This window comes from Sciurus carolinensis, chromosome 1 (genome assembly GCF_902686445.1).
Source record: "Sciurus carolinensis chromosome 1, mSciCar1.2, whole genome shotgun sequence".
In the NCBI taxonomy this organism is placed as follows: Eukaryota; Metazoa; Chordata; class Mammalia; order Rodentia; family Sciuridae; genus Sciurus; species Sciurus carolinensis.
In genome coordinates, this window is record NC_062213.1 from 8,560,577 (window position 1) to 8,587,559 (window position 26,983).

A 26,983-nucleotide genomic window follows, 5' to 3' on the forward strand; every position below is an offset into this window, starting at 1 on the left:
GGCCTTGGACAAGAACCCTAACCTTTGTAACTTACCTGTCATGTGGGGATAGGGCCAGCACTCTGGCCGCTTCTGAGTATATTGAGACTAGTGAGGACTGGGCACGTGGCTCTCAGGCACTAGCCTCCGGCAGGCCCATCCCGACTGCCCGGCTTCCTCCTCTGTGCGTAGTTGTCCTGACTGCGCTTCTCTCTCCCTCTATCCTGCCTTTGTTTCATATTCTTGGTTGCGGCAGCCTCTGCCGCTCATGGACTTAGAGTAACCCGATTCCACAGGCTTGACACCCTCCTTCATGACGTGCCTGACCACATAGGTCTGTCCCTGGACAGAGAACCTCTTGCCAAGCGTGCCTCTCACACGGAGTTCTTAGTCGCTGGCCTTCCAACAGCAGGTGTCTTCCCAGCGGTTGTGTTCCCCTTCTGCTCTTCCTGCTGCTGTGCTTTCCAGGTCTGACCTTGAAGAGGGTCGCCCTGCACGTGCCCCCTTCTCTCCTGTCACTGCCCTCCCTGTTTCCTTAGTTGCACCCAGGGACATCACAGGACCCGACACTGGAGGGAGCTTGTGCCTTGGCTCTTTCCTCTTTTGAGGTTTCAAGGGCACCAAGACATTCCTGAGGAGCAACTGAAAAGTGGGGGGTGTGAATGTACAAGTCTGCAAAAGAAGGAAACTTCAGTCTGAAATCAGCAGCTTCGAAACCTGCACCTTTAGGAACTGCTGTGTGACTTAGTGCTTACCCTCCCCGCTGTGCCTGACAGTCATGTCCTTGGCCAGTGAATGGAGAGCTGTGGTCCTTCTGAAGGACAGGTCCACCTCTGTCATGCAGCCAGAAACCTTGTAGGTGCAGGTGAGTTTGGAAAAACAGACAGGGCCATTATATGGACAACCCACATTTAAATTTATGTTTGATATATATCTAAATGCAATTAAATCCTCAGAAATTCATGCTGTGAAATCTAAAGACTCTATTGCCTGTTGCAATTTCAAATATACATGACTATGGTATTTTTCCAAAACTGGTGACCAGTGAGGGAGATTTCTTTCTCTGATTTCATCATGGATGAACTTTCCTGAGTATTCCATATGGAGTATGTCATACTTCAGTCCAGCATTCAGGATTTTAGAGACAACAGAAGGACAAATAATGTGCTATATTTTCTTTTGATTTTTTTTGGCGAAAAGCATGTGAGGTATTTACTCCTTGGTTCAGCATGTCTTTTTCAGGTCCCAGGCACTTCTGGGTCAGGCAGTGTACCAGGCATGGGGATCTGTGGGGAAGCTGGGTCTGCCTGCCAGGCTCAGATCTCAGCAGAGCCACATGTGCATCACAGTAATAGCAAATACGTTGAGTGCTGCAAGAGCTACATACCAATGGCAGTGGGAACCCAGAAGAGCAACAGGTTAACTCTTCCAGCTTCACCAGTTTTTAAGTCATGATTTAACTGGGTTAATATAATATTATTCCATTGTGTAAAACCTATGTCTTTAAAAACCTGCAGAGTTCTGTGGTTGTCTGACATCCACCTCTTGCTGCCTTCCTGATAATGGAATGGGCCCCTAATGTGCTCATGTGAAGCCAAAATGAGTTCCACATACAAAAGATGTGGGCATCTGAGCACACAGAGTGTGTGAGGGGCTTCGATGCCAAATGGCACAGAGGTGGTGTTTGGATGAGGTCCGTCACGGCTGTGGATGCTTGAGCAATTCACTCCTGGTTTTCAATCTAAACTTTGCGAGCAAGGGGGTGACAGATGATCTCAAATAAGCAGAATATTTCAAAGGCACACACTGATAAACAGTTCAGATTCACAACCTGAAAGTCTCAGTTCTCAGAGTGCTGTGTCATCTGCTTTGCTTATAGCACTGTGATTTTATTTATACTACAACTTCTGTTACCCAGGAGATGGTTTCATCTTTCCATGCAAAAGTTCTAGCACAAGGTAGACTGTTTCAATATCTAGTGTCAGAATAAGGAAGACGGAGGGCCTTTTCACAGCAGGCACATGCCTGATAACACAGCAGGTGTTTTGTGTGCATTATTTTATCCTGAAAACCCCTCCACAGTGGGCATTAATGTCACATTTTATAAATGAGAATACAGAGGCCCAGAATCTAAGTTAAGTAATATGCTCAAGAGTAACACAGTTGTCAAATGCTTGCACTGGGATTTTGACCTTCTGTCTTTATCAACAGTTACTCTCTACCCATTAGTCTATGGTTTCTCATTTTCGAGCAGAGCAGAAGAACATTTTTACTCCTTTGTCCTTTTTCCCCCCTCACTGCCTTGATTACATAAGACTGCAGTTATGTGTTTAGCTATCAAAGCTCAAGCAAAATCTTTAAGCAGAATGCTGACTGAGTGTGAAGTTAGCAGCCAGAGCATTTTCCAAGTTCAGGAGAAATGACTGAACCCAGGGGCAGAGGCTAAGAAATAAAGTGTGGGGTTTTATTAGTGGTGTTTGTTTTGCTTTTCAGTTCTGAATTTTCAGGACAGTGAAGAATCCAAGATTGCACGTTTCTCTCATTTCTTTTGAGTGTGGCATGTGTGTAGGAGGAAGAAGGATGGTGGGAGGTGGGGGTGGCTAGGAGGGGCCATTTGTTAAATTGCTTTCAACTAAGAAGTCTCTGCTAAAAACCTTGGTTTCATCTTCAGCTCCATTGTGCTTTAGACTTTCAAAGCATCTTTGGAAAAAATGAAAATCGGATACTTTTATATTAAATTAAAATTTTGTCCATCTAAGAATGTGCAGTCTATTCTCGGGAAATATTACATTTTTGACAGCAGAAGTGATTACAAAAAAAATCAATAATCAGAGAATGCTAAAGAGTCTTCTAAGCGCTGGCATGAAAAGTAATTAGTGTGGATTGATTTACTGTTACTTATTGTGAAGAGATAATTGCCTCAACGCAAGCCATCTTTGAACTTGTGGTACCCCACGGTTTAAAACATTTATTCTTTTAAATTGTTTAATTCGTTTCTGACCTTATTTTAAAACCTGGCTTTTTCTTTCTGGATCTTACCCCAGTTTTGGGTTTGTTCCTGTAGTTGTTGACCCCAGATGGAGCTAAGTTTCAGCTTCATTCTCTTAAGTGTGAAGATCCTAAAGAGATAGAGGGAAAAAGAAAGGGGAAAAAATTATGGGATTTTTACCCCCTGGCCAAGGGAACTTGGCTTTTAGGAGGGCTCAGGTTGCAGACAAGTGTGGCATACAAAATCTGTCTGAACTGTACTTGGCCATTGGACAAGGAGAAGGGAATGATCTTCTCATTCACATCGAGACCTGTAAGCATCACCACTACTTTGTCATCTTGGTGCGGTCGTCTGTAGAGGCTTACTGTCAGCAGCCTGGGCTCCCTGGGACCATCCTTCCTCCTGGTGCTCTCCGTGCCATGGTCTTTTCACATCTCTGCTTGTGTCTCTTTGTCTTCTTTCTCCTGTGACTGTCAGTGCATCATGAGGCTCTCTGTGTTCATGTCAGGTTGGGTGGGCAATGTCCCCCTTGCTCTGTGCCTCTGTGTGCTTGCAGGTCTGATTTCCTACTGAGCCGAGGCAGAGGAGGAGGTGCGGAAGGATTCCAGATACACATGTGTTTGGGGAACGTCCTTTAAGAGTATATCACCGTGCACCTTATCATTTGCCATCTTGGTCCTTGTTCTTGTGAGTGTGCATATTTTTATGTTTTGAGTGACTCGCTTCCTAGTTCAGGGGAGCAGAAACAGTCTTTGGGGACGGGCCTGGTGGCCAGTGTCTCTTGCTGTATGAGCCTGCACACGGCTCTGCTGAAATGCCTCTCAGGAGGATGAGAGCAGACACTGAGGATGTCCACTGCATGTCTGTAAAGCATTTCAGTCTTGGCCCACATCATCATCTAGAACATTCTGAGAGGATCACGAACTTTATTGGGTGAACCTGGGTGGGTAGTGGAACCTGAAGGTTCTAAGATTCAGTGTAATAAAATTTCTTTGAGTCGAAAAGGAGATTCTCCTAGACACATTACCATTGAGTAGCGAGGTTATCCCACAGTCAACCAATCAGGGGTTTTGTTTTTGCATGTTGTACTTTGCAAGCCCTCCATTGGCCACAGTGGGCCACCCAGCAGAAGTGAGAAGATACGGCACCTGTCCTCAGGAAGCACCGTCAGCGTGGGAGAGACTCAGGCTCCCACTGGAAGACGTTTGAGGCAGAGTTCTCCAGAGTGTGTTCCCTAGAACACAGATTCCATGGGTTGGCAGGTGGGCTGGGGAGGACGTGACAGAACCTACCCTCCTTTTTAACCCAAGTGCCTCCAGCGTTTGGGTCTATGAAACAGGAAAGTATTGGTTAGCAGAGAATCCCCAAACAGAAAATATTAAAATGAACCTGGTGGCTTCTGGTCACACTCCAAGGTAAAGCACACATCTACAGATGGCTACCAGCACCTGCCAGCTTGCCTCCTGTCTGTTGCTCCCTCGGCCTCCGTCTCCACACACGCAGTATAGACCCAGTGGACTGCACCGCATCTTACCAGCTTGGTTTGCATCTGCTCTTCTCTGTGTGCTCTGTTTCCAGATGGTACCCGGGACCACTTTGAGGTCTTACCACATAGCTTTATTTTTGTATGCTTAAGGATATCTCCTTACTTGTTCATGATGCAAGAAGGGAGGTTCTGTGTTTTAGTTTTTGTTCTTCTTTCAGCACCTAGTCAGCACTTAATAAATATTAATTGAGGGAAGGAATGAGTAAACAAATAGATTCTACAGAATGTTAGTGCTGCAGATTCATCTGAGCTCCTTCAAGGATACAGAGCCCAAGAACTCGACTCAGGGTTCAAAGATTGTCCATTGTGGGGCTGTGTTGGGATCTTCACACCATTCTCAGTGCACTGTGGCCTGGAACTCTGTCCCTCCTCGCCCCAGCAGCGAGGGGTGTAGTGATTAAACTGAGATGGAGCATGTGTGAGTGCTGTAGAAGTGAGAGGCTCTCTTCCAGGGTAACCAGCAGGGTCCCAGGTTCATAGGATTCTTCACATTCACCAAACACTACGTCATCCCCTCACTGGTGCCAACAGATGACAGGAGACGCTCAGCTCATCCTGTCAGGAGCTCTTAGCAAAGAACAGGTTTAATATCTATAGGAATATCATTTTCTTGTGTTGGGCACAGTAAGCCTTGTTTCATTATTGTATTATGTTCAAGGAATCTCAGTGGAAATTCCTGTCAAAGGCCATGTGTGTAATCCATTTCTGGTGTGTTCTTTGGAGATCTATGGAAATGAAGTCATGATCGATCTTCAGTTTTGCAGCAGTGTTAACCCTGTCTGACCTGCAGGTTTGCAGGTGGTGATAGACAGCAGGTTGTTCACAGGCAGGCCAGACCAAGGCTATAGAGAGCAAGTCCCCAAGGTGGGAGCAGCAGGGCAGGGGAAGAGATGGTGAATAGGTGGTGCTGCCAGAACCTTAGGTGCTGGAAAGACTACTGTGAAATGGTTCCGTCTTGGTGATGCCCTGATTTGAAGCCTGAAGTCCTTTGCAGAGCTTCAAATGCATTATAACAGGGAGAGTGGCAGAAGCCACCCAGGCAGTCACCAGCAGGAGTGACAGATGCTAAGCAATGCTTGTCTGCAGTGGCCTTGACAATGGGGGCACTAGTGGCCCAGCAGAGTGGTGTGAGCTTTGGGCTCAGACAGACCTTAGCCCAAACCAGTTTGGCTGGTGATTGACTGTAGGGCCTTCAGCTCCACCTCCCAGGGTCTCATCTGCAAAAGGCAGATATTGACTCTTTCCTTTTCCACTGAGACATGCAGGAGAGACTGTAACCACTCTTGTTGTCAGCAGTGGATTCACATTGCCCCTTGATCTCTTTTCCCTCGGCAGTAGCAGGAATAAACGTGGGAATTCTTAAACTCCAAATGCAGATTTTCAGGTGAAAAGTATCGTTACTTCTATTCCTTTAAATGTTGGCACTGAACTTCTGTGTCTAAGCTGCCAGTGTTTGATAATTTTATGGGCCTCTTTGTGCAGGCTGCTCTGTTGACACTATTATTCATTTATGCAATTGGTGATACCCCTACCAATCAATGAGAAATGTCCCCGACGGTGGTTCTTTCCATGGCAAGTGTTGGGGAACACATTGCAGAAGCATCTGTTCTGATTGCCCTGTTCCAGAAATAAAATCCAGGTAAGACCTCCATTTGAGGAAGTTGTCACTTCATCCTTTTCTTTCCAGACTCTGATTAGTTGAAATTGCCTCCCAAATCTCAGTAGTAACTAATTAAGTCTGGGAGAGAAACGAGCCCTGAATTCAAAATTCTCAAGAATTTGGCATCCCTCCCCACCCTCCCCTTAGCCCAGCTGCATCTCTCAGGGTGACTTGGTGCTAGCTTGCATTTTACCGGATTGATAGTTACCTCAGACATTAATGAAAAACCTCTATCTTCCTGTCGAGTTTTCTCAGCTGCAGAAGCACTGCTGTAAATCTTTTAGGTGTCCTATCACTGAAGCCCCAGGGAAATGCTTGCATAATCCAAGACCGTCCCTCCACCCGCGGAACTTGATTTAGGCTTGGCAGCACTAGAGTTATAGTTAATATTTTCTGCAGGCCTGTCACTCCTGCTGCAGTCTCCTCTTTAGACACTTGGGGTTATGTTAGAGCACATTTATAGTACCAGTGCAATTTTTATTGTACAGGTGAAAGAAAATGAACCTAAAAATCACTTTGCGTGGCTGACTGTGTCGCCGTCGGTACTTGATGGTGACTACCACTGGGTTCTGTGTTGTTTTAGGCCTTTCACCTGGGTTACCTGCAGGCCTCATAAAAACCTTGTGCAGGGCTGGGTTGTGTCTTGTTTCCCCACTTTGTCATCTGCTTTTTCTGTTTCTTTCTTTGCTTTTATTCTTATCGTGAATAGAAGGTGTATCTGGAATAGTGTATATAACATTGAATGCATGGAAAGAAGAATAAGTCTTAAACAAACAGTCGTGTGGCCACTGACCAGAACGGGTCACTGCCAATCATGAGATGTTCTTCTGTGGGGCCTTCCTGAGCCCACCCCTTTTCTGTTCCAGAATTGACCACTATCCTGACTTCACTGAGAATTGCTTTTTTAATTTCCTTTAGGGTTTACCATCCTGGTATGCATCTCTACACAGAGTAATCTAGTGTGTGCTTTCGAACATCTTAATTACTGTAAGGATTTATATATGCATTATATTTTTGTCACATGTGTGTGTTTTGAGTATGCTTCTTTACTCAGCCTTCATTGGTAAGACTGAATGGTGTCCTTGAACATGGTTCTCATCTTTTGTTTCTTTGCAGCACAGCTTTCCGTTATGTGAAGTAGTCCTCTGCTGCGTGAACCAGCATGACATTCTAGTCCATTCTGTTGCAGATGGATGATGGCGTCTTTGTCTGGCTGCTGCTGTGAGCTCTGCTGCTGTGGGCTGTCTGCACACACGCCCTGTAGCCCTTGTTCTCAGTTTCTACGGGGTAAATACGCCCACAGAGGATTTGCAGCCCGTGGGACATGCGTGCCCTAGGCGTCCCTCGGTGGTCACCAGCTCTCCCTGGAGCGTTTGCCCCAGCTGGCAGCAGCACTCGGGAGTCCCTTGGTCCTTGCCTGGGTCCCCAGCCTGGCGGGCTTGCCAGCCTCTCTGCGTGGTTTTCTTTTTACGATTGCTAGTGACATCGAGCCCTTTCTCCTATTTCTTGGCCTTTAAATTCCCTTCCTTCCTCCTTCTCTTCTTTGTGTGCTTGGGAGTAAAATGTCTGTTTCATTATTTCCCCATTTTTCTATTGGGTGATTTTGTTGTTTTTTCATTTGTTTTTAGGAATTCTTTATATATTTTGGGTGTGGGTTGATTTTTGATTGTATGTTGTAAATATAATCTCTCATTCTGTCACTTTTGGTCTCTTTATAATGTCTTAAAGTTCTTATTTTTTAAAAAGCATCTGATCTAGTTTCTTAGGGGGGTTTGTTATTGTTGTCAGGAGGATTTTCTAGACTAACCTCACATGAATTGTTAACAGAAAGAGGCAGGTGTTTTCCATTTTCTGTTCAGCACATGACTCTCTCTACTGTATGTCCACCTGCACAAAGCTCTGCCCTGCTTCCTGGGAAGCGTAGGTGAGTTCTGAGTGGATTCCTCCCTCAAAGGACTGGAAGGCTGGGGCACTGGGCATGCAGATAACAGCTGCTTGGCAGCAGACTTGGTGCCAGGTTCCCTGGCTCCTGGGGCCAGATGGGGAGTTGGGAGCTTCAGAGGTGAAGGGGAAGGCATGTGATCCAAGACCCTTGAGGAGTGAATGGGAGCGTGTCTGGTGAACTTGTCCACTCTAGGACTACCAGACAGTATTTACACAGTTTTTGGGACTTGGGGATAAAGAAAATGTTGAACTCATAAACTTCAGCTCAGATCTGTGAAGCAGAATGATGTCTCCTTTCAGAACACAAGGGGAGGCCTAGACGGGCAGGCAGTCGGACGCATCCTGGGGATCTCAGGCTTGATCTCTGCTTGGAATGAGCAGGTCAGCGTGGAATCCTTGTTCTTTCAGAAACATTTGCTGGTTTTTCACTAAGATAACCATATGTCGTTCTTGTTTTAATGTCCTGTAGTGTTAGACTTATCCTTTTTCTTTTTTCTTTTTAGTACTGCAGGTGAAACCCAGGCCCTCATGCATGCTAGGCAAGTGCTCCACCACTGAGCTATACCTCTGGCCCTGTTTATTTATTATTTTTAGATAGAGCCTCACTAAGTTACTGGAACTGACTTTGAACTTGCCGTTCTCTTGCTTCAACCTCCCAAGTAGCTGGGGTTATAGGCATGCACTACTGTGCCTGGCTAATGTGTTCTTTCCTTAAGACTATTTAAAGAAAGAGACACAGAACCTAATGCAAGGAAATCAGGTAGAAAGGAGCAAGGTCAGAAGTGGATTCCTGCATGCTACCTTAAGGGGGACAGAAATCACCCCCTGAGCCTCTAGAGCTTAGCCACGTAGAGAAGGGTAAGGTAGGGAATGTTCAGAAAGGGACTACTTAGAAACTTGAGTCAACCAAGAGGAGTAAAGTGGAGTGGGTGGGCTCCCGCGAGGCACCTAGCGTGCTCCTGGCTGACTGCTAGGGAGGGTGATGGGGGTTTGTGTGGGCTCCTACGTGCCTCCTCTCTGAGTGCACAGCACCCGGAGTGCACCTAGGGAGGTCTGGGCTCCTACCTGCCTCCTCTCTGAGTGCACAGCACCCAGAGTGCACCTAGGGAGGCCTGGGCTCCTACCTGCCTCCTCTCTGAGTGCACAGCACCCGGAGTGCACCTAGGGAGGCCTGGGCTCCTACCTGCCTCCTCTCTGAGTGCCCAGCACCCAGAGTGCACCTAGGGAGGCCTGGGCTCCTACCTGCCTCCTCTCTGAGTGCCCAGCACCCAGAGTGCACCTAGGGAGGCCTGGGCTCCTACCTGCCTCCTCTCTGAGTGCCCAGCACCCAGAGTGCACCTAGGGAGGCCTGGGCTCCTACCTGCCTCCTCTCTGAGTGCACAGCACCCGGAGTGCACCTAGGGAGGCCTGGGCTCCTACCTGCCTCCTCTCTGAGTGCACAGCACCTGGAGTGCACCTAGGGAGGCCTGGGCTCCTACCTGCCTCCTCTCTGAGTGCACAGCACCCAGAGTGCACCTAGGGAGGCCTGGGCTCCTACCTGCCTCCTCTCTGAGTGCACAGCACCTGGAGTGCACCTAGGGAGGCCTGGGCTCTGACATGCCCCTTGTCTCCATGGGCTGTGGACAGACTGTGGAGGTTCTGAACAGGGGACCAGCCCAGATACTTGTAGAAAGGGAATAACAGGGATCTGGTGCGAGAGGGGCAGTGGGAGACCTGACTTTGACCCAGGACACAGTCACACTTGGGAATCTGCTGGTGGCCTGTTCTGGGCCAAGTAGTGAGAAAGGATTCAGTGTGGCTGGAGCCACAGGAATGAGTGACTGTGGAGAGGGACATGGTCAGAGGGGTGGGCAGGCACCAAGCAGGCAGGCCCTCTAGGCCCTGGCAGAGCAGGTGGGCTTTCTCCTTAAGTGCCATCAGAGGCCACTGGGTGGCTTGAGCTGGACGTGACATGGTCTGGTTAACACTGGTAAGAGATGGTTCTCTGGAGGCTGCTGTAGAGGGCCAGTGAGGTGACTGGAGACCAGGCTGAGCTGTTGTTGCCCCTAGGTAGGGGTCAGGCTCAGCGGGCCAAGGCCCCTGGTCAGGCCCTGTGCCATAGAGTCTCGCCAGGGCCTCCCTGCTCTCAGGCGGAAGTTCAGCTCACAGCCTGGGTCTAATTTTTTAAAACTTATTTAACTTAATATTTACATGATTCTGATTACTTAAAAGTGCTTCAGTTGTAGAAAGCCTTGAACACATGGCAGTTTGTGAAGAAGAAAATAATAAGCATAGCCATAGTCATGCCCACTGCTCACCTTTTGGTGCATTTTCTGTTTCCCCCCTTCACCACCCAATGATGCCTAGGGAAACCCCGGCAGCTCCTGGTCTTCATAGAGCAGACCTGGTCCCAAGGCATGTTCAGAGTGTTCAGAGTCACGCACTCCATCAATCCCCAGTCCCCCACCTGCAGGCACTGTCCAAGGTGCTACAGAGCCCAGTGATCAGAGCAGACCAGAGACAACCAGCAGAAACAGCCTTCCTTGAACTCCACTCTCATAAGGAGTGGATACAACACCAGCCAGGTGTTGTATCAGGGTAGTAAATGCCACCGAAATAAGCCAGTTCAAAGACACAGGAGCACAGTGGGGTGGCTCCCTGGAAAAGTGGGGCCAGGCTACATGGTCTCTGATCTCACAGAGCAGGAGTCCCGCAAAGGAGGGCGTGCCTGGGGGAGCCTGGGCACAGGGAGGTCACCTGACCTCATGGAGCAGGAGTCCTGCAAGGGAGGGCATGCCTGGGGGAGCCTGGGCACAGGTAGGCCACCCTGGTGCTGTGAGTCTTTTACAAGAGGTATACAGCAGGGGAAAAGATGTCAGGAAGTCATGAATCCATCCCAGGTGAGGGGGAGGGGAAGATGGGGGACAGGCGGGGAGCAGGAGACTGCTGCCTACCGCTCTCTTGCCCCATACGATAACTGTGTGCCATCAGTTCTCTCTGACTCCAGATCTCAGAGGAGGAAACGGACACACCAGGGTATCTGGGATAAAAGGACCCGAAGTTACGTGGCTCATAGGTGGTGGTGCCTAGGGAGCCTTGGCCGCCTCACGTGCAGGGAGGCTTGCTGCTGTGCTGGTCCCCGCTCACCCGTGCCGTGGTACTTACTCAGCCTCAGCATTTGGAGACTGGTTGCTTCAGCTATGGGCCAAGGGCCTTTAGAAGTTTCTAGCAAGGAGTTTTGGGGTCACTCCTCAGCCCTTCCTGCCATCCTCCTCCCTCCCTTCAAGAGAACGTTCTGAAGCTGATGCCTTTTCCTCCTCCTGCCCTTTGTTGCATTTTACGGTCCCAACTTACTTAGCAGGGTCTCCCTTGCCAGCTCTGGGCCAGCAGCTGTGACCGTGCACAGCTGAGGGAGGCAAGAGGATCCTGCGTTTCACACACCCTCACCCTCACAGGCGAAGCACGGCCCCCCTTGGCATTTCGCTTTTGCCAGCATGACTGAGACTTTCTCTGTAGATCCTGTGGAGGTTGTTCTTTCCTATTGGTGTTGTTCACTTATTATGGTTAATTTGCTTTCTTTCCTGACATTTTCTGCCATAATATGTTGACTGACCACAGTGGGGGGATTGATGAGAGCTGATACTCACTATGCTGTGTGCAGGTACTTCACGTGGAGCATCCAGTTCAGTCCTTAGTGCAACCTTCTGAGGTTTTTAGATCTATTTTGAGATGAGAAGACTGAGGTGTGAGAAGGGCTAAGAGGTTTCCCCATGGGCACCTCGGGGAGAAATGGTGCCTCGGGCCTTCTTGGCCTTCACCCAGAACCCCACTCCAGACTCCTCCCTACGGCCTTCTCCACTCCCTGCCACCTTGCCTCGGTGTCACTGGGGCGTGTAGAGTGATGCATGCTTTGAATGCCTGGAGTCGGTTATTCACTGCTGCTGGCGAACGGGTCTCGGACTCTGGAGACACTCAGCATGTGTCCAGATGCCAACATTTGCCCTTGTAACACTGCCAGTGTGCCATCTTTCGATTTGGTTGCCTTTTCTGGAATGAGGAAACCATTTCTAGTCTTACAGGCCTGTTGTGAGGCCAAGGGGTCATGCAGGCGAAGTGTGTCTTACAGAGACTGCACATGAACGGGTCCCCAGGACAAAGGCTTCTGGAGCCTGCGTCTTACTCAGTGACTCAGCTCACAGCTGGGCCCGTGCTGCTTGGTACAGGAGCAGGGAGGACACTTTTTAGGGACCACATTGACCAACCCAGGCCCTGGAACTGTGGGAGATTCTCGCTCAGTCCTGAGGGGTCAGAGAAGCTTCCCAGAGGGAGACAGATGTGTAAGGACATAGGACAGAGGAGAGAGCCAGTTATGATTGCAGGAGCTTCCCCACAGAGACCTGACTGATGTTTGGGGGAGCTGCAAAAGCTCAGGATGACCGGCCAGTGTAGTGGCTGGAGAGGGAGCAGGGCCGAGGAGTGTGCACTTGCTCCAAGGAAGGTTGTAGCGAATTTGCGTTGGTGCATCGTGGAAAATAGAGGGGTGGGGGCAGGTGGCAAGAGTTCAAGCAGAGAGGTTTACTGCTGTTTATTCATTAAAAAATAATGGCGGTTTCCAGGTTGAGGCTGGGGAAAAGTGCTGGATAAGGGAGCTTTTCAGGAGCTGGAATTGATAGGAAATTTGATGATCAGTATAGGAAAGGGAAGAAAGAAGGGACAAGCCCAATTTGTCTTGGGTGCCTAGTGGGCAGTTTGTTGATGGGAACCTGAAGCAATGGAGTTTTAGTGGCTTAGCCAGAGTGACCCAGCTAGTTGTGGTGGGCCTGACCTCTGACCCCGGTCTCCTGGCCCCTGGTTCACTCTTGCTTCCTTACGCCTCCCTCTCCCCCTTGCCTGATATAGTAATGCCGTGATGTCCTTGTGAAGGTCCCTCTGCACTGAAAGCATTCCCAGTCTAACGATGCTACTTCTAATGATGCCGTGCTTGTACCAACCAGTGCACTTCTTGCAGGTTGTAACAAGGGCATGACCTGTTCCTGCATTTGCCAGGATGCTAATCAGATGCTCCGTTTGTCATCTTCTGTATCAGTTTCTCTGTCCCTGTGTCCCCATCTCTCTGTGTCATCCAACTGAAATCATGAAGTCATGATTTGTGGCCCAGGTGCCTGCTGGTGTCATCGATACCTTCTTTGCAATAATCCTCCTCCATCCTCAGCATGGGGTGGGGGACCCATCTCTGAGAAACAGGTTCGCGATTTGACTTCTGAGCCTTTCGGAGCTGCCCAGAGCCGTGACACCAGGCCAGGTTGCAGAACAGGCTGCGAGGTCTTGCCTGGTGAGAGCCCCTGCTTGCCGAGAAGCCAGAAGCAGCCTCTCCTTTTACCCAGCGTAACCCTTGTGCTTTGGCTTGTAGTTTCTTGTCAGTGTCACAGCCTCAAACATGACCTTGTCACCAACCTCTTACCTCCTTTAGAACATTTGCGAGTCCCTCCCTTGATGTTACAGAAAGTGGGAGCAGCCTCCCTTTTGTGTAGTTAGATGTCTTCCCATCACATCTGGTTTTCTAGAACCCACTTGTTTCTGAGACAGGGCCTCCATTCCTCTTCCATTTTTCTTTCTGTTTGAAGAACTAGAATAATAACTTCCTAAATTGTGAATAAGTGCATTTTACCTTCTTTTTAAATTATGCTAATTGATTATCATTATCTAAATCGTACATATTTATCTGCTTTCTTGACAGAAGTCCAAGAACTTTAAGAGTGTCAGCCTCACAAATTTAACTGCAGTTTTTCTTTGGACTCACACTGTGGTCTTTTTGTGCTGCCTTTTGAAAACAGGCCCACTTCTGTCCTGTCCTCTCTCTGTGACTTGCTGAATTCAGCTTTTCTTTCTATGTGCTACTGACCCCCAATGACCCCTCACCACCAGGACCAGTGACACTGGTGAGGCCTTTTCTGATTGGGTTTCTTCGTGCACTTAACTCTGTTGTCTCTGCCTCCCTGAAGGCCAGCACTGCGTAGACCCCATGACTCTTAGACCTGATTTTCCACTTGCCTTTGTTCTCTCTTGTCCCCCTTCTTGTCCCTCTTCATTGGTCCTCCCCTATATTCCGGGGTGCCATTCCACTACCATCTCTTCTCACTCTGAATTGTCCTGCTGTGGAGCCTTCAGTTGGAGGGCATCTGCCAGTAGCCTGTACTCAGATCTGCATCTGTGGCCTGGAGCTTTCCTTTGAGTTTCAGACTCCTGCCTCCAGCCTCTCTCTCTGGCTTGGTCTTCATGGGTATCCGGCGCTCGAGGAAGCCCTCCCTCCCTCATCTGCAGAACTTCTTCTAGTCTGGCATTTCTCCCACTCTGTCAACCAAGAGTGGAAAATGGATTCAGCCTTGAGTCTCTGAGTCTCCCTTCTCCACACATCCCAGCCCCTGGGTCTGGCTGATCGTCCTTCCTCAATCTGCCTTAAATGCTGTCCTCTTAATATATCTTGTCTCAGCCCCTTAAACAACTGCACAATTGGTCCCCTTCCTTCAGTCTTGCTCCTTTCAAGTCTTTCCAGAGTGACATTTCTAAATGGGAAGTTGGCCATATCGTTCTCCTACCCAAAGCCTGCAGGTGGCTCCCATGGCCTGACATCACTTCCCACCCCAGCACCCAGCACACATGACCTGGCTGGGGCTGCCTTCATTCCTCCACTTCCCCGTCCCTGCTTTCCCCAGTTCACCACAGTGCTCCTTATTTCTAGAAGCCGATGGTTAGAGCTGAGTGGCCTTATGTCAGGGAGATCCAAGAATACCAATCCAGGTCCCTCCCTGTGGGGTTTGGGAAAATATGTGCTCAGGAAATCATAGCCAATGGGAAATAAAAGCAATCCTGGAGTCCAAAATCCTGTACAAACCACTGGTCTGGCTAGGGATTGGGAAACTTAGGGCAAGTCCCTTAATCATTCTGTGCCTCAGTTTCCTTATCTGTAAAATGGGAATCATAATTTTATGTACAATGTAAGGTTGTTGTGTTATTCGTTAATGAACCCATGAAAACACTCAGCACTACCTGGTATATGGTAGTTCTCAGCAAGTATTCCATAGTAATAACTGGGATGTTAGGTCTCATTACTCCGGCTCATAACTCCGGCGGAGCACTGAATCACTAATCACAACAGTGGACCCTGTCTTGTTCGATTCACTCTCTCTTTGGACCAGAATAAGTTATTCCAGGTGAACTATGCTGGTGCAACCTGGATTGCCTGGATTCTGGCCTGAGAACTCTGAATAAATAACTTCCCTTTTGAGACCTAGTGTCATTTGATATTCGCAAATGTCTGACTTAGAAACCAAGTTTTATGATTTAGCTTGCCTAGATAGCATTTAATCTTTGGTGTTGACGTTAAAGTCCCAAAATTTGAATACATTCCGAGAGTCACAAATCCGCCTCACTCATCGCAGGCCCCCGGTAGGGGCCAGCAGATAGATGCCTTGGAGGTGGGATCTCGGGGCTCGCGGCATCGGTAGGCAGTCGGGCTTTCTGCCCCTGCGGTCTCTGGCACTGCCCCTCCCCTGCAGCAGCCTGGTGGACTCCATGCTGGCCTCTGGCCTGCTGCTTGGGACGGAACTTGCTTTGCTATGAAAACCTGGATGCAGGTGAGGAGAGAGGACCTGCAGTGGCAGTCAGCAGCGGTTGACTTCACGGGAGGATGGTGAGGGTGGTGAGGGGCGCGAGGGAGCAGGAGCAGCCCCGGGGCGGGGAGGGCAAGCCGTCTTTCCAACCCCAGCACTGCGGGGCAGTGAAAGGCTGCGGCTGCTGAGACCTCTCGTCAAAGCAAAGCTGAACAGACACAGACCCCAGGGATGCTAGAAGGGCTTCTGGGGAGGGAGGACTGTCCACACGGAGGTTCCCTGCCAACATCAAGGTAGCATCAGCTGCTCAGAGAGTGGTCTCTCAGGTCCCATTTGACTCTTCCCCTCATTTGTGATTCTGCCAGGGAGCTGAGGAAAGCGGGTGAGACCCTTGAGTTTGCTCTGCCACGGGAAGGGGGAGATGGGCTCCGGGTCTGAAGTTAGGTTCACGGGATGCCCCCCTCCTGCTGCCCCTGGTGCCCACTGACTGCCATGCTGGCAGTGTGACATTTTCAGTTTTTTCTTTTTGATTTCTGTGTAAATGCTAATGTTCCAAAAATAACAACTTCATGATACTTGCTTATTTAGAAATGAAAACACTTGAAAATGGTTTAGCTTTTATTTTAACTTTACCATAATCATATATTGGAATTTTAGACCTTTTGTTCTCTACTCAGTTGATGGATGAGAAATCCTGACTAATTTTGCCTTTGCGCCGGGTCCTTTTGTTTAACAAATCCTTGCAAACCAAACCAACAGCATTCTCTTAGGTGAAGGACTGGAAATAAGCATTTAGCCTGTGCACAACAGCACAAAGCAACTGTCCCAAGTGTGGCCTTGATGTCTCACACTCCCTGGCGAACCTCAAACCTGGGTGGGCCATGGGATTAGCCTCCCTGTGTGTTTCTCTTGGAGAAGGACCCTCTTTGGGGTGACATGTTATCTTCAAAAGTCAGGATGACCATTTTCCCTGTGCTGCAGCGATAGAGGGGCAGGGCAGAGTCTGGAGAAGGTCCCAGCAGACTGAACGTTTCAAAACGGCTGAGTACAGAAAGAAGGAAAGACCTAGGGCGACCGTCAGGCTTTTGTCTTTGAATGATCAGCGGATATTGGAGAAAGGGTCCAAAAATGTGTTTACTTGAGGGGCCTGCAAAACATCCCTATGGAGAGGCCTGGAAAGCAGTGAAAATTCCGTCTGTGGTTCTAGATAGTCACACTGGCTATGCAAGTTCAGGAGAGTCGCACCAGGCATGTGGGTTCAACACTCAGGAGCACAAAAATGATCCTGGGACCCGGGGCAGAGGACAGGAGTGGCCCGAGGACAGCACCTTGGAGAGGGTCGGCCTTCACCATCAGGCCTGGGAAGCAAATCTCATCAGTAAACCCAGAACATCCAGAGTGCCAGGGGAACCTGACCAGAGGGGTGCCTCTGTGTTGGCACTGGGAGTGGCGGGCAGCTGTGGTGACAAGGGGCCGTGAGGTCCCAGAAGAGAGCACTGACTGGAACTTTAGGAGCTGCTTGCCCAGGAGACCCTGTGCCTGGGTCAGGGAGGCAGGGTGTGAAGCCATGGTGGAAGCAGCTCTTCAGGAGGGCGGAGGTTGCAGACCTGGGGAGGCTTTCCTTCCATGTTCTTCCACCCCTCCTCCTTCCCTGCTGTCTCTCTCAGTGAGGACACTTGGGCACGTTTGTAGACCTGAGCGTAGGAGACCACTGTGAGAGCCGCTGAGAGCCCTAGAAGAGAGAGGACATCCCCGCTCCATGCGCTTGCCATCCAGCGTAGGAGTGGCAAAATGTTGATGAATTGGACAGCCAGGGACTTAACGTGGTCTTGGTAGACTCAGTGGTATGCTAGCTCCCAGATCTCAAGAGTTCCAATAAAATAGTAAAAAAAGTGGCATGTTAATATGGCTTCTTAAATGGCCATTCAGTTTACACATTTAGTTCTCACCCCAGCCTCACAAGGAGCTGAAACCATCCACATTTTTCTGATGAGAAGACTAGTGCTCACAGAGGCTCATGACTTGGCCGGTGGTTAAACTTGCTCTGTCTGAACCTCTGAACCACCCAGTGTTGGGGCCATGGTTGGCTACCCTGTGCTCTTCCTTTCCTGCTGGGCAGGGTGGCTGCCAGAACAAAACTGAGCATTCCTGTACACTCATCAGAACAGCACAGCACATGGCTTAGGAGGACACTTTGGTATCCTTCTGACCAGGGGTAAGAGCACGGGATGCCATAGTGGTTGGATGCATACCCATCACTGAGTTCATGGCCCAGTCCATTGGCTCCCAGGAGGGCTGTGTGGGCACCCCTTCACCTCTTCTCTTCATGAGTCCCCTGAAGCAGTGAGCAGGAGGGCAGACAAGGCTGTGGACCCATATGTGTCCTCATCCTGAAAGTACCTCATCTTACCCAGGTAAGGAAGTAGATTTTGCCAGATGGAATTTCCCAGTGGCTAACAGGTTCTTACAGGTACATACCATGGACAGAGGAAGTCATTTAGCCAAAGAAGCACAAATATCAGGAAATTAATTGTAATGAAAGCTACTTTTCATGACATTCTCTTAAAAGAGTGATCGATGACTGTCTTGCTTTTTTGCGTATGTGTGTGTTATCTTCTTAAACAAGAACTATAGATTCTGGGTAGACCAAAAAGGGAAAGAAATGAAACAATGAAAGCAGACTTCTTTAGGAAAAACAACTCCAGCACGGGAACACTTCGTCCTGGCCGCATGGTGGGTCCCACGGGGCAGGACTTGGCATTCCTGAGCTCAGCACTTTCCCTAGGACATCTGACCATTGACTGGGCCTGCTTGTCACAGGGTTTTGGGTGCCAGATACTCGCCAGGTGGGCAGAGGGAGACAGCACCGGGGAAGGCGTGCTTCTCTGCTTCCGTCGGGGCTCACTTTCTGCACCCACTTTCCCCACAGCCTTTCCGGTGTGCTCACTGCCATTACTCCTGCAACATCTCTGGCTCACTGAAGCGGCACTACAACCGGAAGCACCCCAACGAGGAGTACGCCAACGCGGGCAGTGGGGAGCTGGCCGCAGAAGCTCTCATCCAGCAAGGTAGGCGGGGGGCAGCCCCAGGGCTCCTCCTCTCAGGCCCAGCCCCTGAGGAGAGCTGCTGGCACCTGCTGTTGAGCCTGGTCCGTGAATGTGCGCCTGGCCTCTTCTTCGTCATTCTTGTCTGTTGTCTTCCTCTTGTTATTGACCTATATGGACTGTTGCCTGCGTAGAGGTAGAACAGCCTTAATGAGGATCTAAAATGACAGCAGCAAAAACTTACCCACAAATTCTACCAGCTCCTGGCTGTGTTGGTTCCTCAGGGTTTTTCTCTACTCCGTCCACACATGAAGTTTGCAGAGCGTAAAGTTCCTGGTTGATTTTCTTTACTTAACATTGATTGACAGTAACATTTTTACCCTTTGATTTACTGTCTTCCTAACTGTATTTTTTAAGGGCTTTTGGTAATACAACATTGAATGCAAGTATTTTATTTTAACAGTTCTTCTGTTACTGAAAATTGTGAGGTTTCTAGATTTATTTTTCTTTATCTTTTCTTTTTCCTTTTTGCAGTTATAACTCATGCTATTGTAATATTATTTATAGACAAACTTTTTTGCATTATCCAAAAATATTATTGGATATACAGATTACTTATTCAGCCTGAAAAGGAAAAACATTAGAGCATTAGAACTAATGAGAATTGATGAAAATCTGTGGTATTATTGAAAAGTCTAACTATTTTTTGGTGTTTTGTTGTTTTTTTTAAATAAATCATCTTGCATTCCTTCTTAGGAGGTGTTAGCTCATGTGCTGTTACTCTGTAGAGAAATGCTGTCACATTTGTAGCCGCCCTTCAGTAATACAGCTAAAGTGATTGCAGCATGCGTTTCACCAGTTGCTGCTCTTCCCCAGGTCTTGTTACTCGCTGAAGCTGAGGATAGTTTTAGAAATTCATCCCTGGTCAATAGCAATGTGGGACTATGGGCCCTACTGCAGCTGGGCATGCACAGCGTTTTCCGAGACTGTGTGCAGCTCTGCCTGCTAAAACAGCCATGAGACGCATCTTAATGTAAAACAAACCAACAGCCCATATCCTTCAGCACTTGCAGTGACAGAACTGGTATGCAGAAATGGAGGAGCGGCTTAGAGACCTCAGGATGGTTGCAAAACCATTCATCTGGGCGACAAAGCACGTGTGCCTTTGTTTTCTGGGGTGGCAGGTTTATGGAGCTGTGGAGCAGGATGGAGAAGTAGGGAAGCCCTGGCTCAAGTCTGATTCTTTTTCTTTGACTGAGTGGCTTTGGTCAGTGACTGAGTGGCTTTGGTCAGTTACCTAACCGCTCTTCTCAGGCCTCTCCTCTGTAGAGAGGAGCTCAGAGCAGCCATCTGTGGCAAAGTGGAGGAGTTTCAGTGGGCGAACACTCAAGCATTGGTGTGCAACAGTTTCATTCTTAGCTTTGTATTTTTTTTCCCTAAAGGTACGTGAGACTATGGAGCCTTTGCTACTTTTCAGGGCTAGGGTTCTGGGCAAGTGCCCTCTGCCGAGCTTCACCTCACCCCATTACATTATTTTTGACGATTCTCAGGCCCAAGAATCATGGAGCGGGGGATGGATTGGTTTAGAGTCACTGTAAATAGCTGGAATGGAAGGCTGGAGCTTCGTTTTCACATCCTTCACACTCGTGGATAGGATTGACAGGAAATAGACGTTTACTGTGGCTGGTGGGACAGCGTGTAGATCTGATTGATGAAACTGTCATTGCTCTGTGCTTCCAAACTTTCATCACTGCCTTGTAAAAAATGTGCTGAGGCTGAACTCCTTCATGCCCAAAGTTTTCTGTTACTAAGATTCTCTGTAATCGATTGGCATTTCCAGGCAGGTCTGGGTTTTATATTTAATCTTTGCAAGGTGTGTTTGGTCTTTTTCTTTTATGAACATCTCCTCCTTCCCCACCTCTTCCTGGGACATGTTGGAGGAGACCCCAGGTTTCTCCTGGCTCCACCATCAAGCTTTAGCTGGAGAGCAGTCTCTGAAATCAGCTGGCCGAGTGTGAACACGCATTAGCCATCTAAGGAGCACAAAGCTCACACTGTTCTTTTGTCAGGGAGAGGGAAGAAGAATGGAGGGAGAATGTGAAACTGGATTAAATTGTTTGGAAATACAGAATTGTTTGGTACCTTCTGAATTTTTTATCCTTTTTTGATTAATTTCAAGTAATTCTCCCCATCTCCACTTGGTTTTGTTTTCTTCTACTTGCTCCCCACAAAACATCTTTATGTGCCTTTGTAATTTCTTTAAAATAGATAGATATAGAGGAAGATATGTTAGAATAACATAATAAAAAAAGCCATGAATAAAATGTAGTTTTCACAAAACGAAGTTAGGGACTCCTTGAACCAAGTGCATGGATTCCTTGTCTGCCATCCATGTTTAAATGGTGTCACACTGTGACGAGTGCAGAGCCATCAATTGCTAGAGAAGGCTATCCTGCCCTCCATGCCACAGGGGGTCTGGGAAGGGTGTCAGCACACCATGTTTTGATGGAAGTAGGAAAAAGGCAAGAAAGAGCTGAACTCTTTCCAGAAAAGACATTTCTGTTCTCAGGCTTCTGGGGAGCGGCCCCAGTCTTCGCCACAGAGCTCGGGCTGTTTTCAGTGTGCTCTTGAAGCTCGTGGGGGCAGGTGGCAGCTGCTTGGGCGCCCACCAGGGGTGTGCGGCAGACATCTCACAGCCGCCTCTCCCAGGGAGGGCAGGGAAGACCTGTGTAGCGTCCGTCAGTCACCGTGATGTGGATGCTCCTAGTGGCCAGTGCCAAGCTCCAGCTTGGAAGTTGGGAAGGTGTGTGTACATTGGGCTGTGAGCTGGTACAGGCCACTCCAGGAGCCTGGATCCTGAGGGCACAGGGTGACATTGCCAGGTCCCTGTCAGCTGGGCTCCTCCACAATGTACCAGTTCCCTCAGAGCACTGGTACCTTTTAGACTTTCCCTGAGCACTAAGTCAGTGTGTTACTCAGCTTCTATTTTATGCACATCTGGTATTTTGAAAGCAGATTACTCTCAGCCCTCACTCATTCTTTAACATGGACTTGAGGCTTTCTCCCTCAGAAATGCACTCTTGGTTCTGTGTAAAGAAGATACACTTGTGTTGCTTCAGTAGTCTGCCCCTTTCCTCTCCTTGAAACATGACTCATTGATCTAGCTCAGGAACTGGTCCGTAAATCACAGGCAGCAAGAAGCATAAGGTGCTTTGGAGCCAAGCCTTAGGAGGCCTTGGCTCCCTCATCGAGCACATGACCCGATGAAGATGGAGCTCAGTGGACTGGCCAGCTGCCACAGGTCCAAGAACACCCTCAAGTGCCTCTAGGTCATGGAATGAACAGGGGAGGGAGTCAGACCTGGAGGGGTCTCGGCTCACGTGGCACTTGGACAGGTGCTCACCTTCTCTGACCTCTTTTTGCATCTGCAGAGTAGAGCTAATACTTGCCTCAACAGTAGTTCCAAGGATTAGATCTCATTCGCTAAGATTTCTAGGCAGTGTCCAACATGTAGTAAATAATTGATAATGGCTCACGTTTGCTGTTATGTTTATCTCCATATTTCTTCTTTTGGCCTACATCCCCGGAACTCCTAAAATATGCCCAGCACTATGCTAGCCGCTGGAATTCGTGTCAAGTGAGGCCATCCTATGGTAGCGTTTGTGTTATTGCTGTCTAGGTTGGGGATGTGCTGTCTGCTTTTGACAGTACGGCAGAACGCAGACCCTGCTTCCACCTGTGCCCGGATGTATACAGGAGGAAAGTCAGCTGCTTCTTTCAAGTGACTAAGCCTTCTCTGAGTCCCCAGCTGCAGAGGCACTGAGGTGAGAGTACACACTTGCGATAAAGAAGCAAAGAGAGGAGGTATGTCAAGGAGGAGGCTTAGTTTTGGGCATCTGCCAAAAATTTTTTATTATGTTATGTTATATGAGAAGAATACAAATACGTATACACATGAACCTTGAATGTATCTGCATGTCTTGTTTTTCACTTTAGGAAAACAGCACAGCTCAAAACCTAAAAACTCATGAATTTGGCTTTGAGACCCTATTATTTTAAAATTGTACTTGTGAGGGCCCAGATTCAATAAATTATTGGTAGATGCTTCTAGTGATGTGATGTTATGCCTTGCTGTTGGCTCTAGGAACCTGCTAATTGCTCCTGTGCAATTAGTGGCCCTGTGAGGTTGGCATTCGGTTTTAAATGAGGAAATGGAGAAAGGGCAAATGCTGACCACAGGCTACACAGTGAGCAGGTAGCCAAGCCAAACCCTGTGTCCTCTCTGGGCATTGTGTTTTCCCTGCACACGTCCATGAGAAACTTGCAAGTGTGTGCTTGTTGAAGAGGTCTAGCGGAAAGTGAGGAGGCAGAGGCCGTCTCCATCCTGTTCTGGGGTGGGCTGGGTCACACCTGCTGCTGGGCCACGTGGTTGCCCAGAGCTGCTGCTTACTTTCTCTGTCTTCATTCCTAGGCTGGGTGCTAGTTTGACCCAAGGATGACCGTGGGTCCTGCCTCTCTTTGTAGTCCTTCCCCTGGTTCCTCAGAGAGTCTGAGATCCCAAGATTTGAGGAAGAGTGCATAGGGAGGACTACTGGGAAGACCTTATATGAACTTTACCAGGTTTTCCTCATTGGGGTTGGTGACATCTTACTGACCTTGGACAAGATGTGCTGCTTTTTCTCTCCTGTACTTTCTTTCCCTGGGAAGATGGGGCTGGGGTCTCATGCAGTATTCAGATGTCTACAATTCCCATGACAGATGTGGTCTATCCATATGCCACACCACTAGGAACCCCCGCAAGGTGCTCACACGTGACTTCCACTTGATTCCTACCCCTACCACATTTTCTCCTTCTAAACTGGGATTCCGGCTAGGCTCTAGGGCAAGTACCCAATTCAGAGATGATAGGAGGGAAGAATGTCAACAAAGACCACATCCCTGAATGAGTTATTCTCTGTCCAGTTCTTTTGATAATTCATCTGCTTCTGATCCAGTGATTCCCATAGAGCCTGTATCAGTTTCCAATGGCTGCTGTAACAAATGTCTTAAAACAGCACAAATATTTTATTTTACAGTTCTGAAAGCCAGACATCCACAGTGAGTCTTCCAAACTAATGTCGAGGGGCTAGCCAGCCTGTGTCACTTCCCCAGACTCTACCGAACCTGTTTCTTGCCTTGTCCAGCTTGTAGAGGGGGCCACATTCCTTGGCTTGGGGCCCCTGCCTCCGTCTTCACAGCCAGGAATGGCACCATGTGGCACCACCTGGCCGCCTCTTCTGCCTTCTGTGGGAAGGATCCTTGTGCTTTCTGTTGGCCCATTTGATGGTCCTCAGAGCGCTTTATTGCTCCCATTGCGTGGCCCCTTGCCCACGTGTGGCAGCCTGTTCATGGGCTCCGAGGAGGAACACACCCACCTCTCTGGGTCCCAGCATTCTACCTGCTGTCTGCTGTGCCTTCTTTAAGGGTCTGAACTTGAGTTCTCACCCTCGTGGAGGAGAGTGCTCAAACCTGAGGGTTGAAGGATGTCACTTTGGGTCACTTGAGCTTATGCCAGATGCAGGACTTCTGACCACCTGCCCGTTGTGCCATGCCATTCTTAGACTTACATTATTGAACATGAAATTGAATTTTCCATAATGTTAAGCTCCACAAAGGAGTGCAAATATTTTAATGCGTGAAACTCCTCTGAAATATATTGCATTTCGCAAAGAGCCAAGGATGTCAGGATTGGACTTTAAATTGCTCTTGAAATTCTGTGCCTTTGCCTGGTTGATCATCCATGTGAGGAAATTGTGATTGGGGGTTGCAGTTTTTATGGTGTGCACTTATATCAATGCTGTGAGTCAATCCACCAAGTCTTCTGCTGACCTTTACTGTGCATTGCTAAGGATTTAATGAATTGAAATAGAAATTAATTTCTTCTAGCTTTGGTGTCAATTAGCTAGCATAGTTATATGCAGTCTAGATTACACATTTTCATTTGTTGTTCTTTAATTAAAGTCACTATGGCAAAGGTTGAAGTTTTAATTAGTGTGGGGGCATTATCGTATTAAGTTTAATTTAAACATAATATAAGAATGTTTTTCTCCCTAAATTAGTTTCCATTAAAGAGTACCCTAGAAGGAACCTTTAATTTCATTTTGAAGCCCCCAGTTAACCCTTGGTGTTTGCTCTTGGTCATGGCCACACATTAGGTCTTCCAAGGAGAAGCAGGGCCAGTCCTACCAAAGGCAAGGATGGAGGTCCTCACACCTTGGAGGGTCTTCAAAGATGAATATAGGAAAAGACATCATTTTAGGTGATTAATAAGTGATAACAATCGAGATTAAAAACCAAGTTTAATTATCCTCTGGTCAAGACAAAAACCCATTGGACAAAAGTGCAGTGTGTTTGCAGTTCAGAAAATAAGCATCAATTTGAGCTGTCTTTCTGTAGAATGTTCCAGAAGTTAAGAATTCACTGTCCTTTGTGGTCTTTCTGTGATGGCGGGAGCCACCCCGCTTTACCCTCTGGTCTCTGTGCACCTGCTGTGAAGCAGTGAGTGTGGAAGGGGACCTCCTGACCTCCGGGTTCACTTCCAGGTCTGCCAACGATTGTGGGATCACCCACCACCTAGATGAGGAACCTGTTGAACAGACAGTGCCTGCATCAATTCCAGTGACAGGGAGCTGGTAAAGGATACGTGACAAGTGCCTCTGGAAGATGATTATATTGGGACTTTCATGGTCCCAGTGACTTGGGGAGCAGAGGCAAGAGAATTGCAAGTTCAAGGCCCACTTAATGAAACCCTATCTCAGAATTAAAAATATAAAAATAAAAAAAACTGGGACTGTAGCTCAGTGGTAGGCACTGGGTTCAGTCCCCAGTGCCAAAAATGGGGCAGGGGGAGTGTTCTACATCCCCACGAGCTTATCTGGTTCTTACATAATTTGTCCAGACAGCCTTACTATGAGGACACACTCAGTGCTCAACTCGGCTCTTTTGCATCTTGGTGATTTGTTCAGGTCATAAGGTGTTGGGGAAAGGGGACAGTTTCTGACACCCTGATGTGCCCACCAGGGGTCAAGGCTTTAGGACTGCCAACAGGCTGAAGAAGTAGTACAGAAGTTGGCATCAGAAAGATGCTTGGAGCAGAACCAGGGTTCACAGAAGCCCAGGAAGAAGTTGCTTTGGCTGGTGAATGTGGTCAGCTTTGTTGTGTAATGTACAGCACTCGTACTGGCCCTATGCAGCCTGGGGTTCAGGATGCGAGCCCTGGAGACTGGCAGACATAGATCCAGTTCTTGGGTTTTGCAGTGTAACCTCAGCAATGTCACCTTGCCACCCCAAGTCTCTGTATGGAACAGGAAGACTTGTCTGTTGGTGGGCTTTTGGGAAGTAAGCCCACCTGTGAGGTGTCTGAGAGGCGGGTGGTGTGTCACTGCCTTGGTGGTGGAGCCAGTGGTGCGGGGAGTAAAATGGTGCTCCCTGAGGAACCAGAGAGGGAGCTGGGCTCTGGCTGTGCAGCAGCAGGAGGAACTGGGTGCAGCGCCTGCTCGCTGTGGTAGGAGTGCGGTCCTCAGCCTCAGCAGCCAGAGGTTTGGAGGAGATTGTTCTTGGTTGTAGGGCTGCCCTGCGTATTGTAGGATGTTGAGCCTACTGGATACCAGCAGCACCCCCAGTTGTGTGACAGTGGGCATTTCTCCAGAAATTACCAGAAGTCCCTGTCTAGGAGGAAATCACTCCAGGCCAGAACCTCTGACCTGGGCCCGGGGATACAGCTCAGTTGGTAGAGTGCTTGCCTTGAAAGCACAAGGCTCTGGGTTCAATCCCCAGCAACCCCCCCCACAAAAAAAAAAAAAAGAACCACTGTCCTTAGTAATAGAGAGGAAGGGAAGTGATGACTTCATAATACTTTCTGGTTTAGATTTAAACTCAGTACTTTTTTTGGATAGGGTTATTATTCTCTCATGGAATACAACTTAGAGGATGCAGAAGAATATGTAGTGAAAAGTAGCCCTCCTCCCTCAACCTCCTGTCCCTCCTTACTATCTCAAGAAAAGTCATTGGGATCCTTGGAGATGGAAACTCTTCACGGCATCCTGGCTATGATGGTTTAGATCTGAGCTATTCCCCAAAAGCTCATGTGTCAAACAGTGCAAAGAAGTTCAGTGTGAAACGATCGGGTTGTGAGAGTCTTAACCGAATTAGAGCATTGATTCCCTGGTCGGGATTAACTGGGTGGGAGCGTAG

At 48.4% G+C, this 26,983-nt stretch overlaps 1 protein-coding gene across 2 annotated transcripts in view; it reads left to right on the forward strand.

The window, feature by feature from the left end:
• Zfat (zinc finger and AT-hook domain containing) overlaps positions 1–26,983 on the forward strand; it is a 210,128-nt gene that overhangs the window by 146,235 nt on the left and 36,910 nt on the right. For both annotated transcript variants that reach the window (XM_047522686.1, XM_047522695.1), the window contains exon 12: positions 18,637–18,775. In XM_047522686.1, the coding sequence (XP_047378642.1) occupies positions 18,637–18,775 (139 nt within the window). The remainder of the gene's footprint in view (positions 1–18,636; positions 18,776–26,983) is intronic.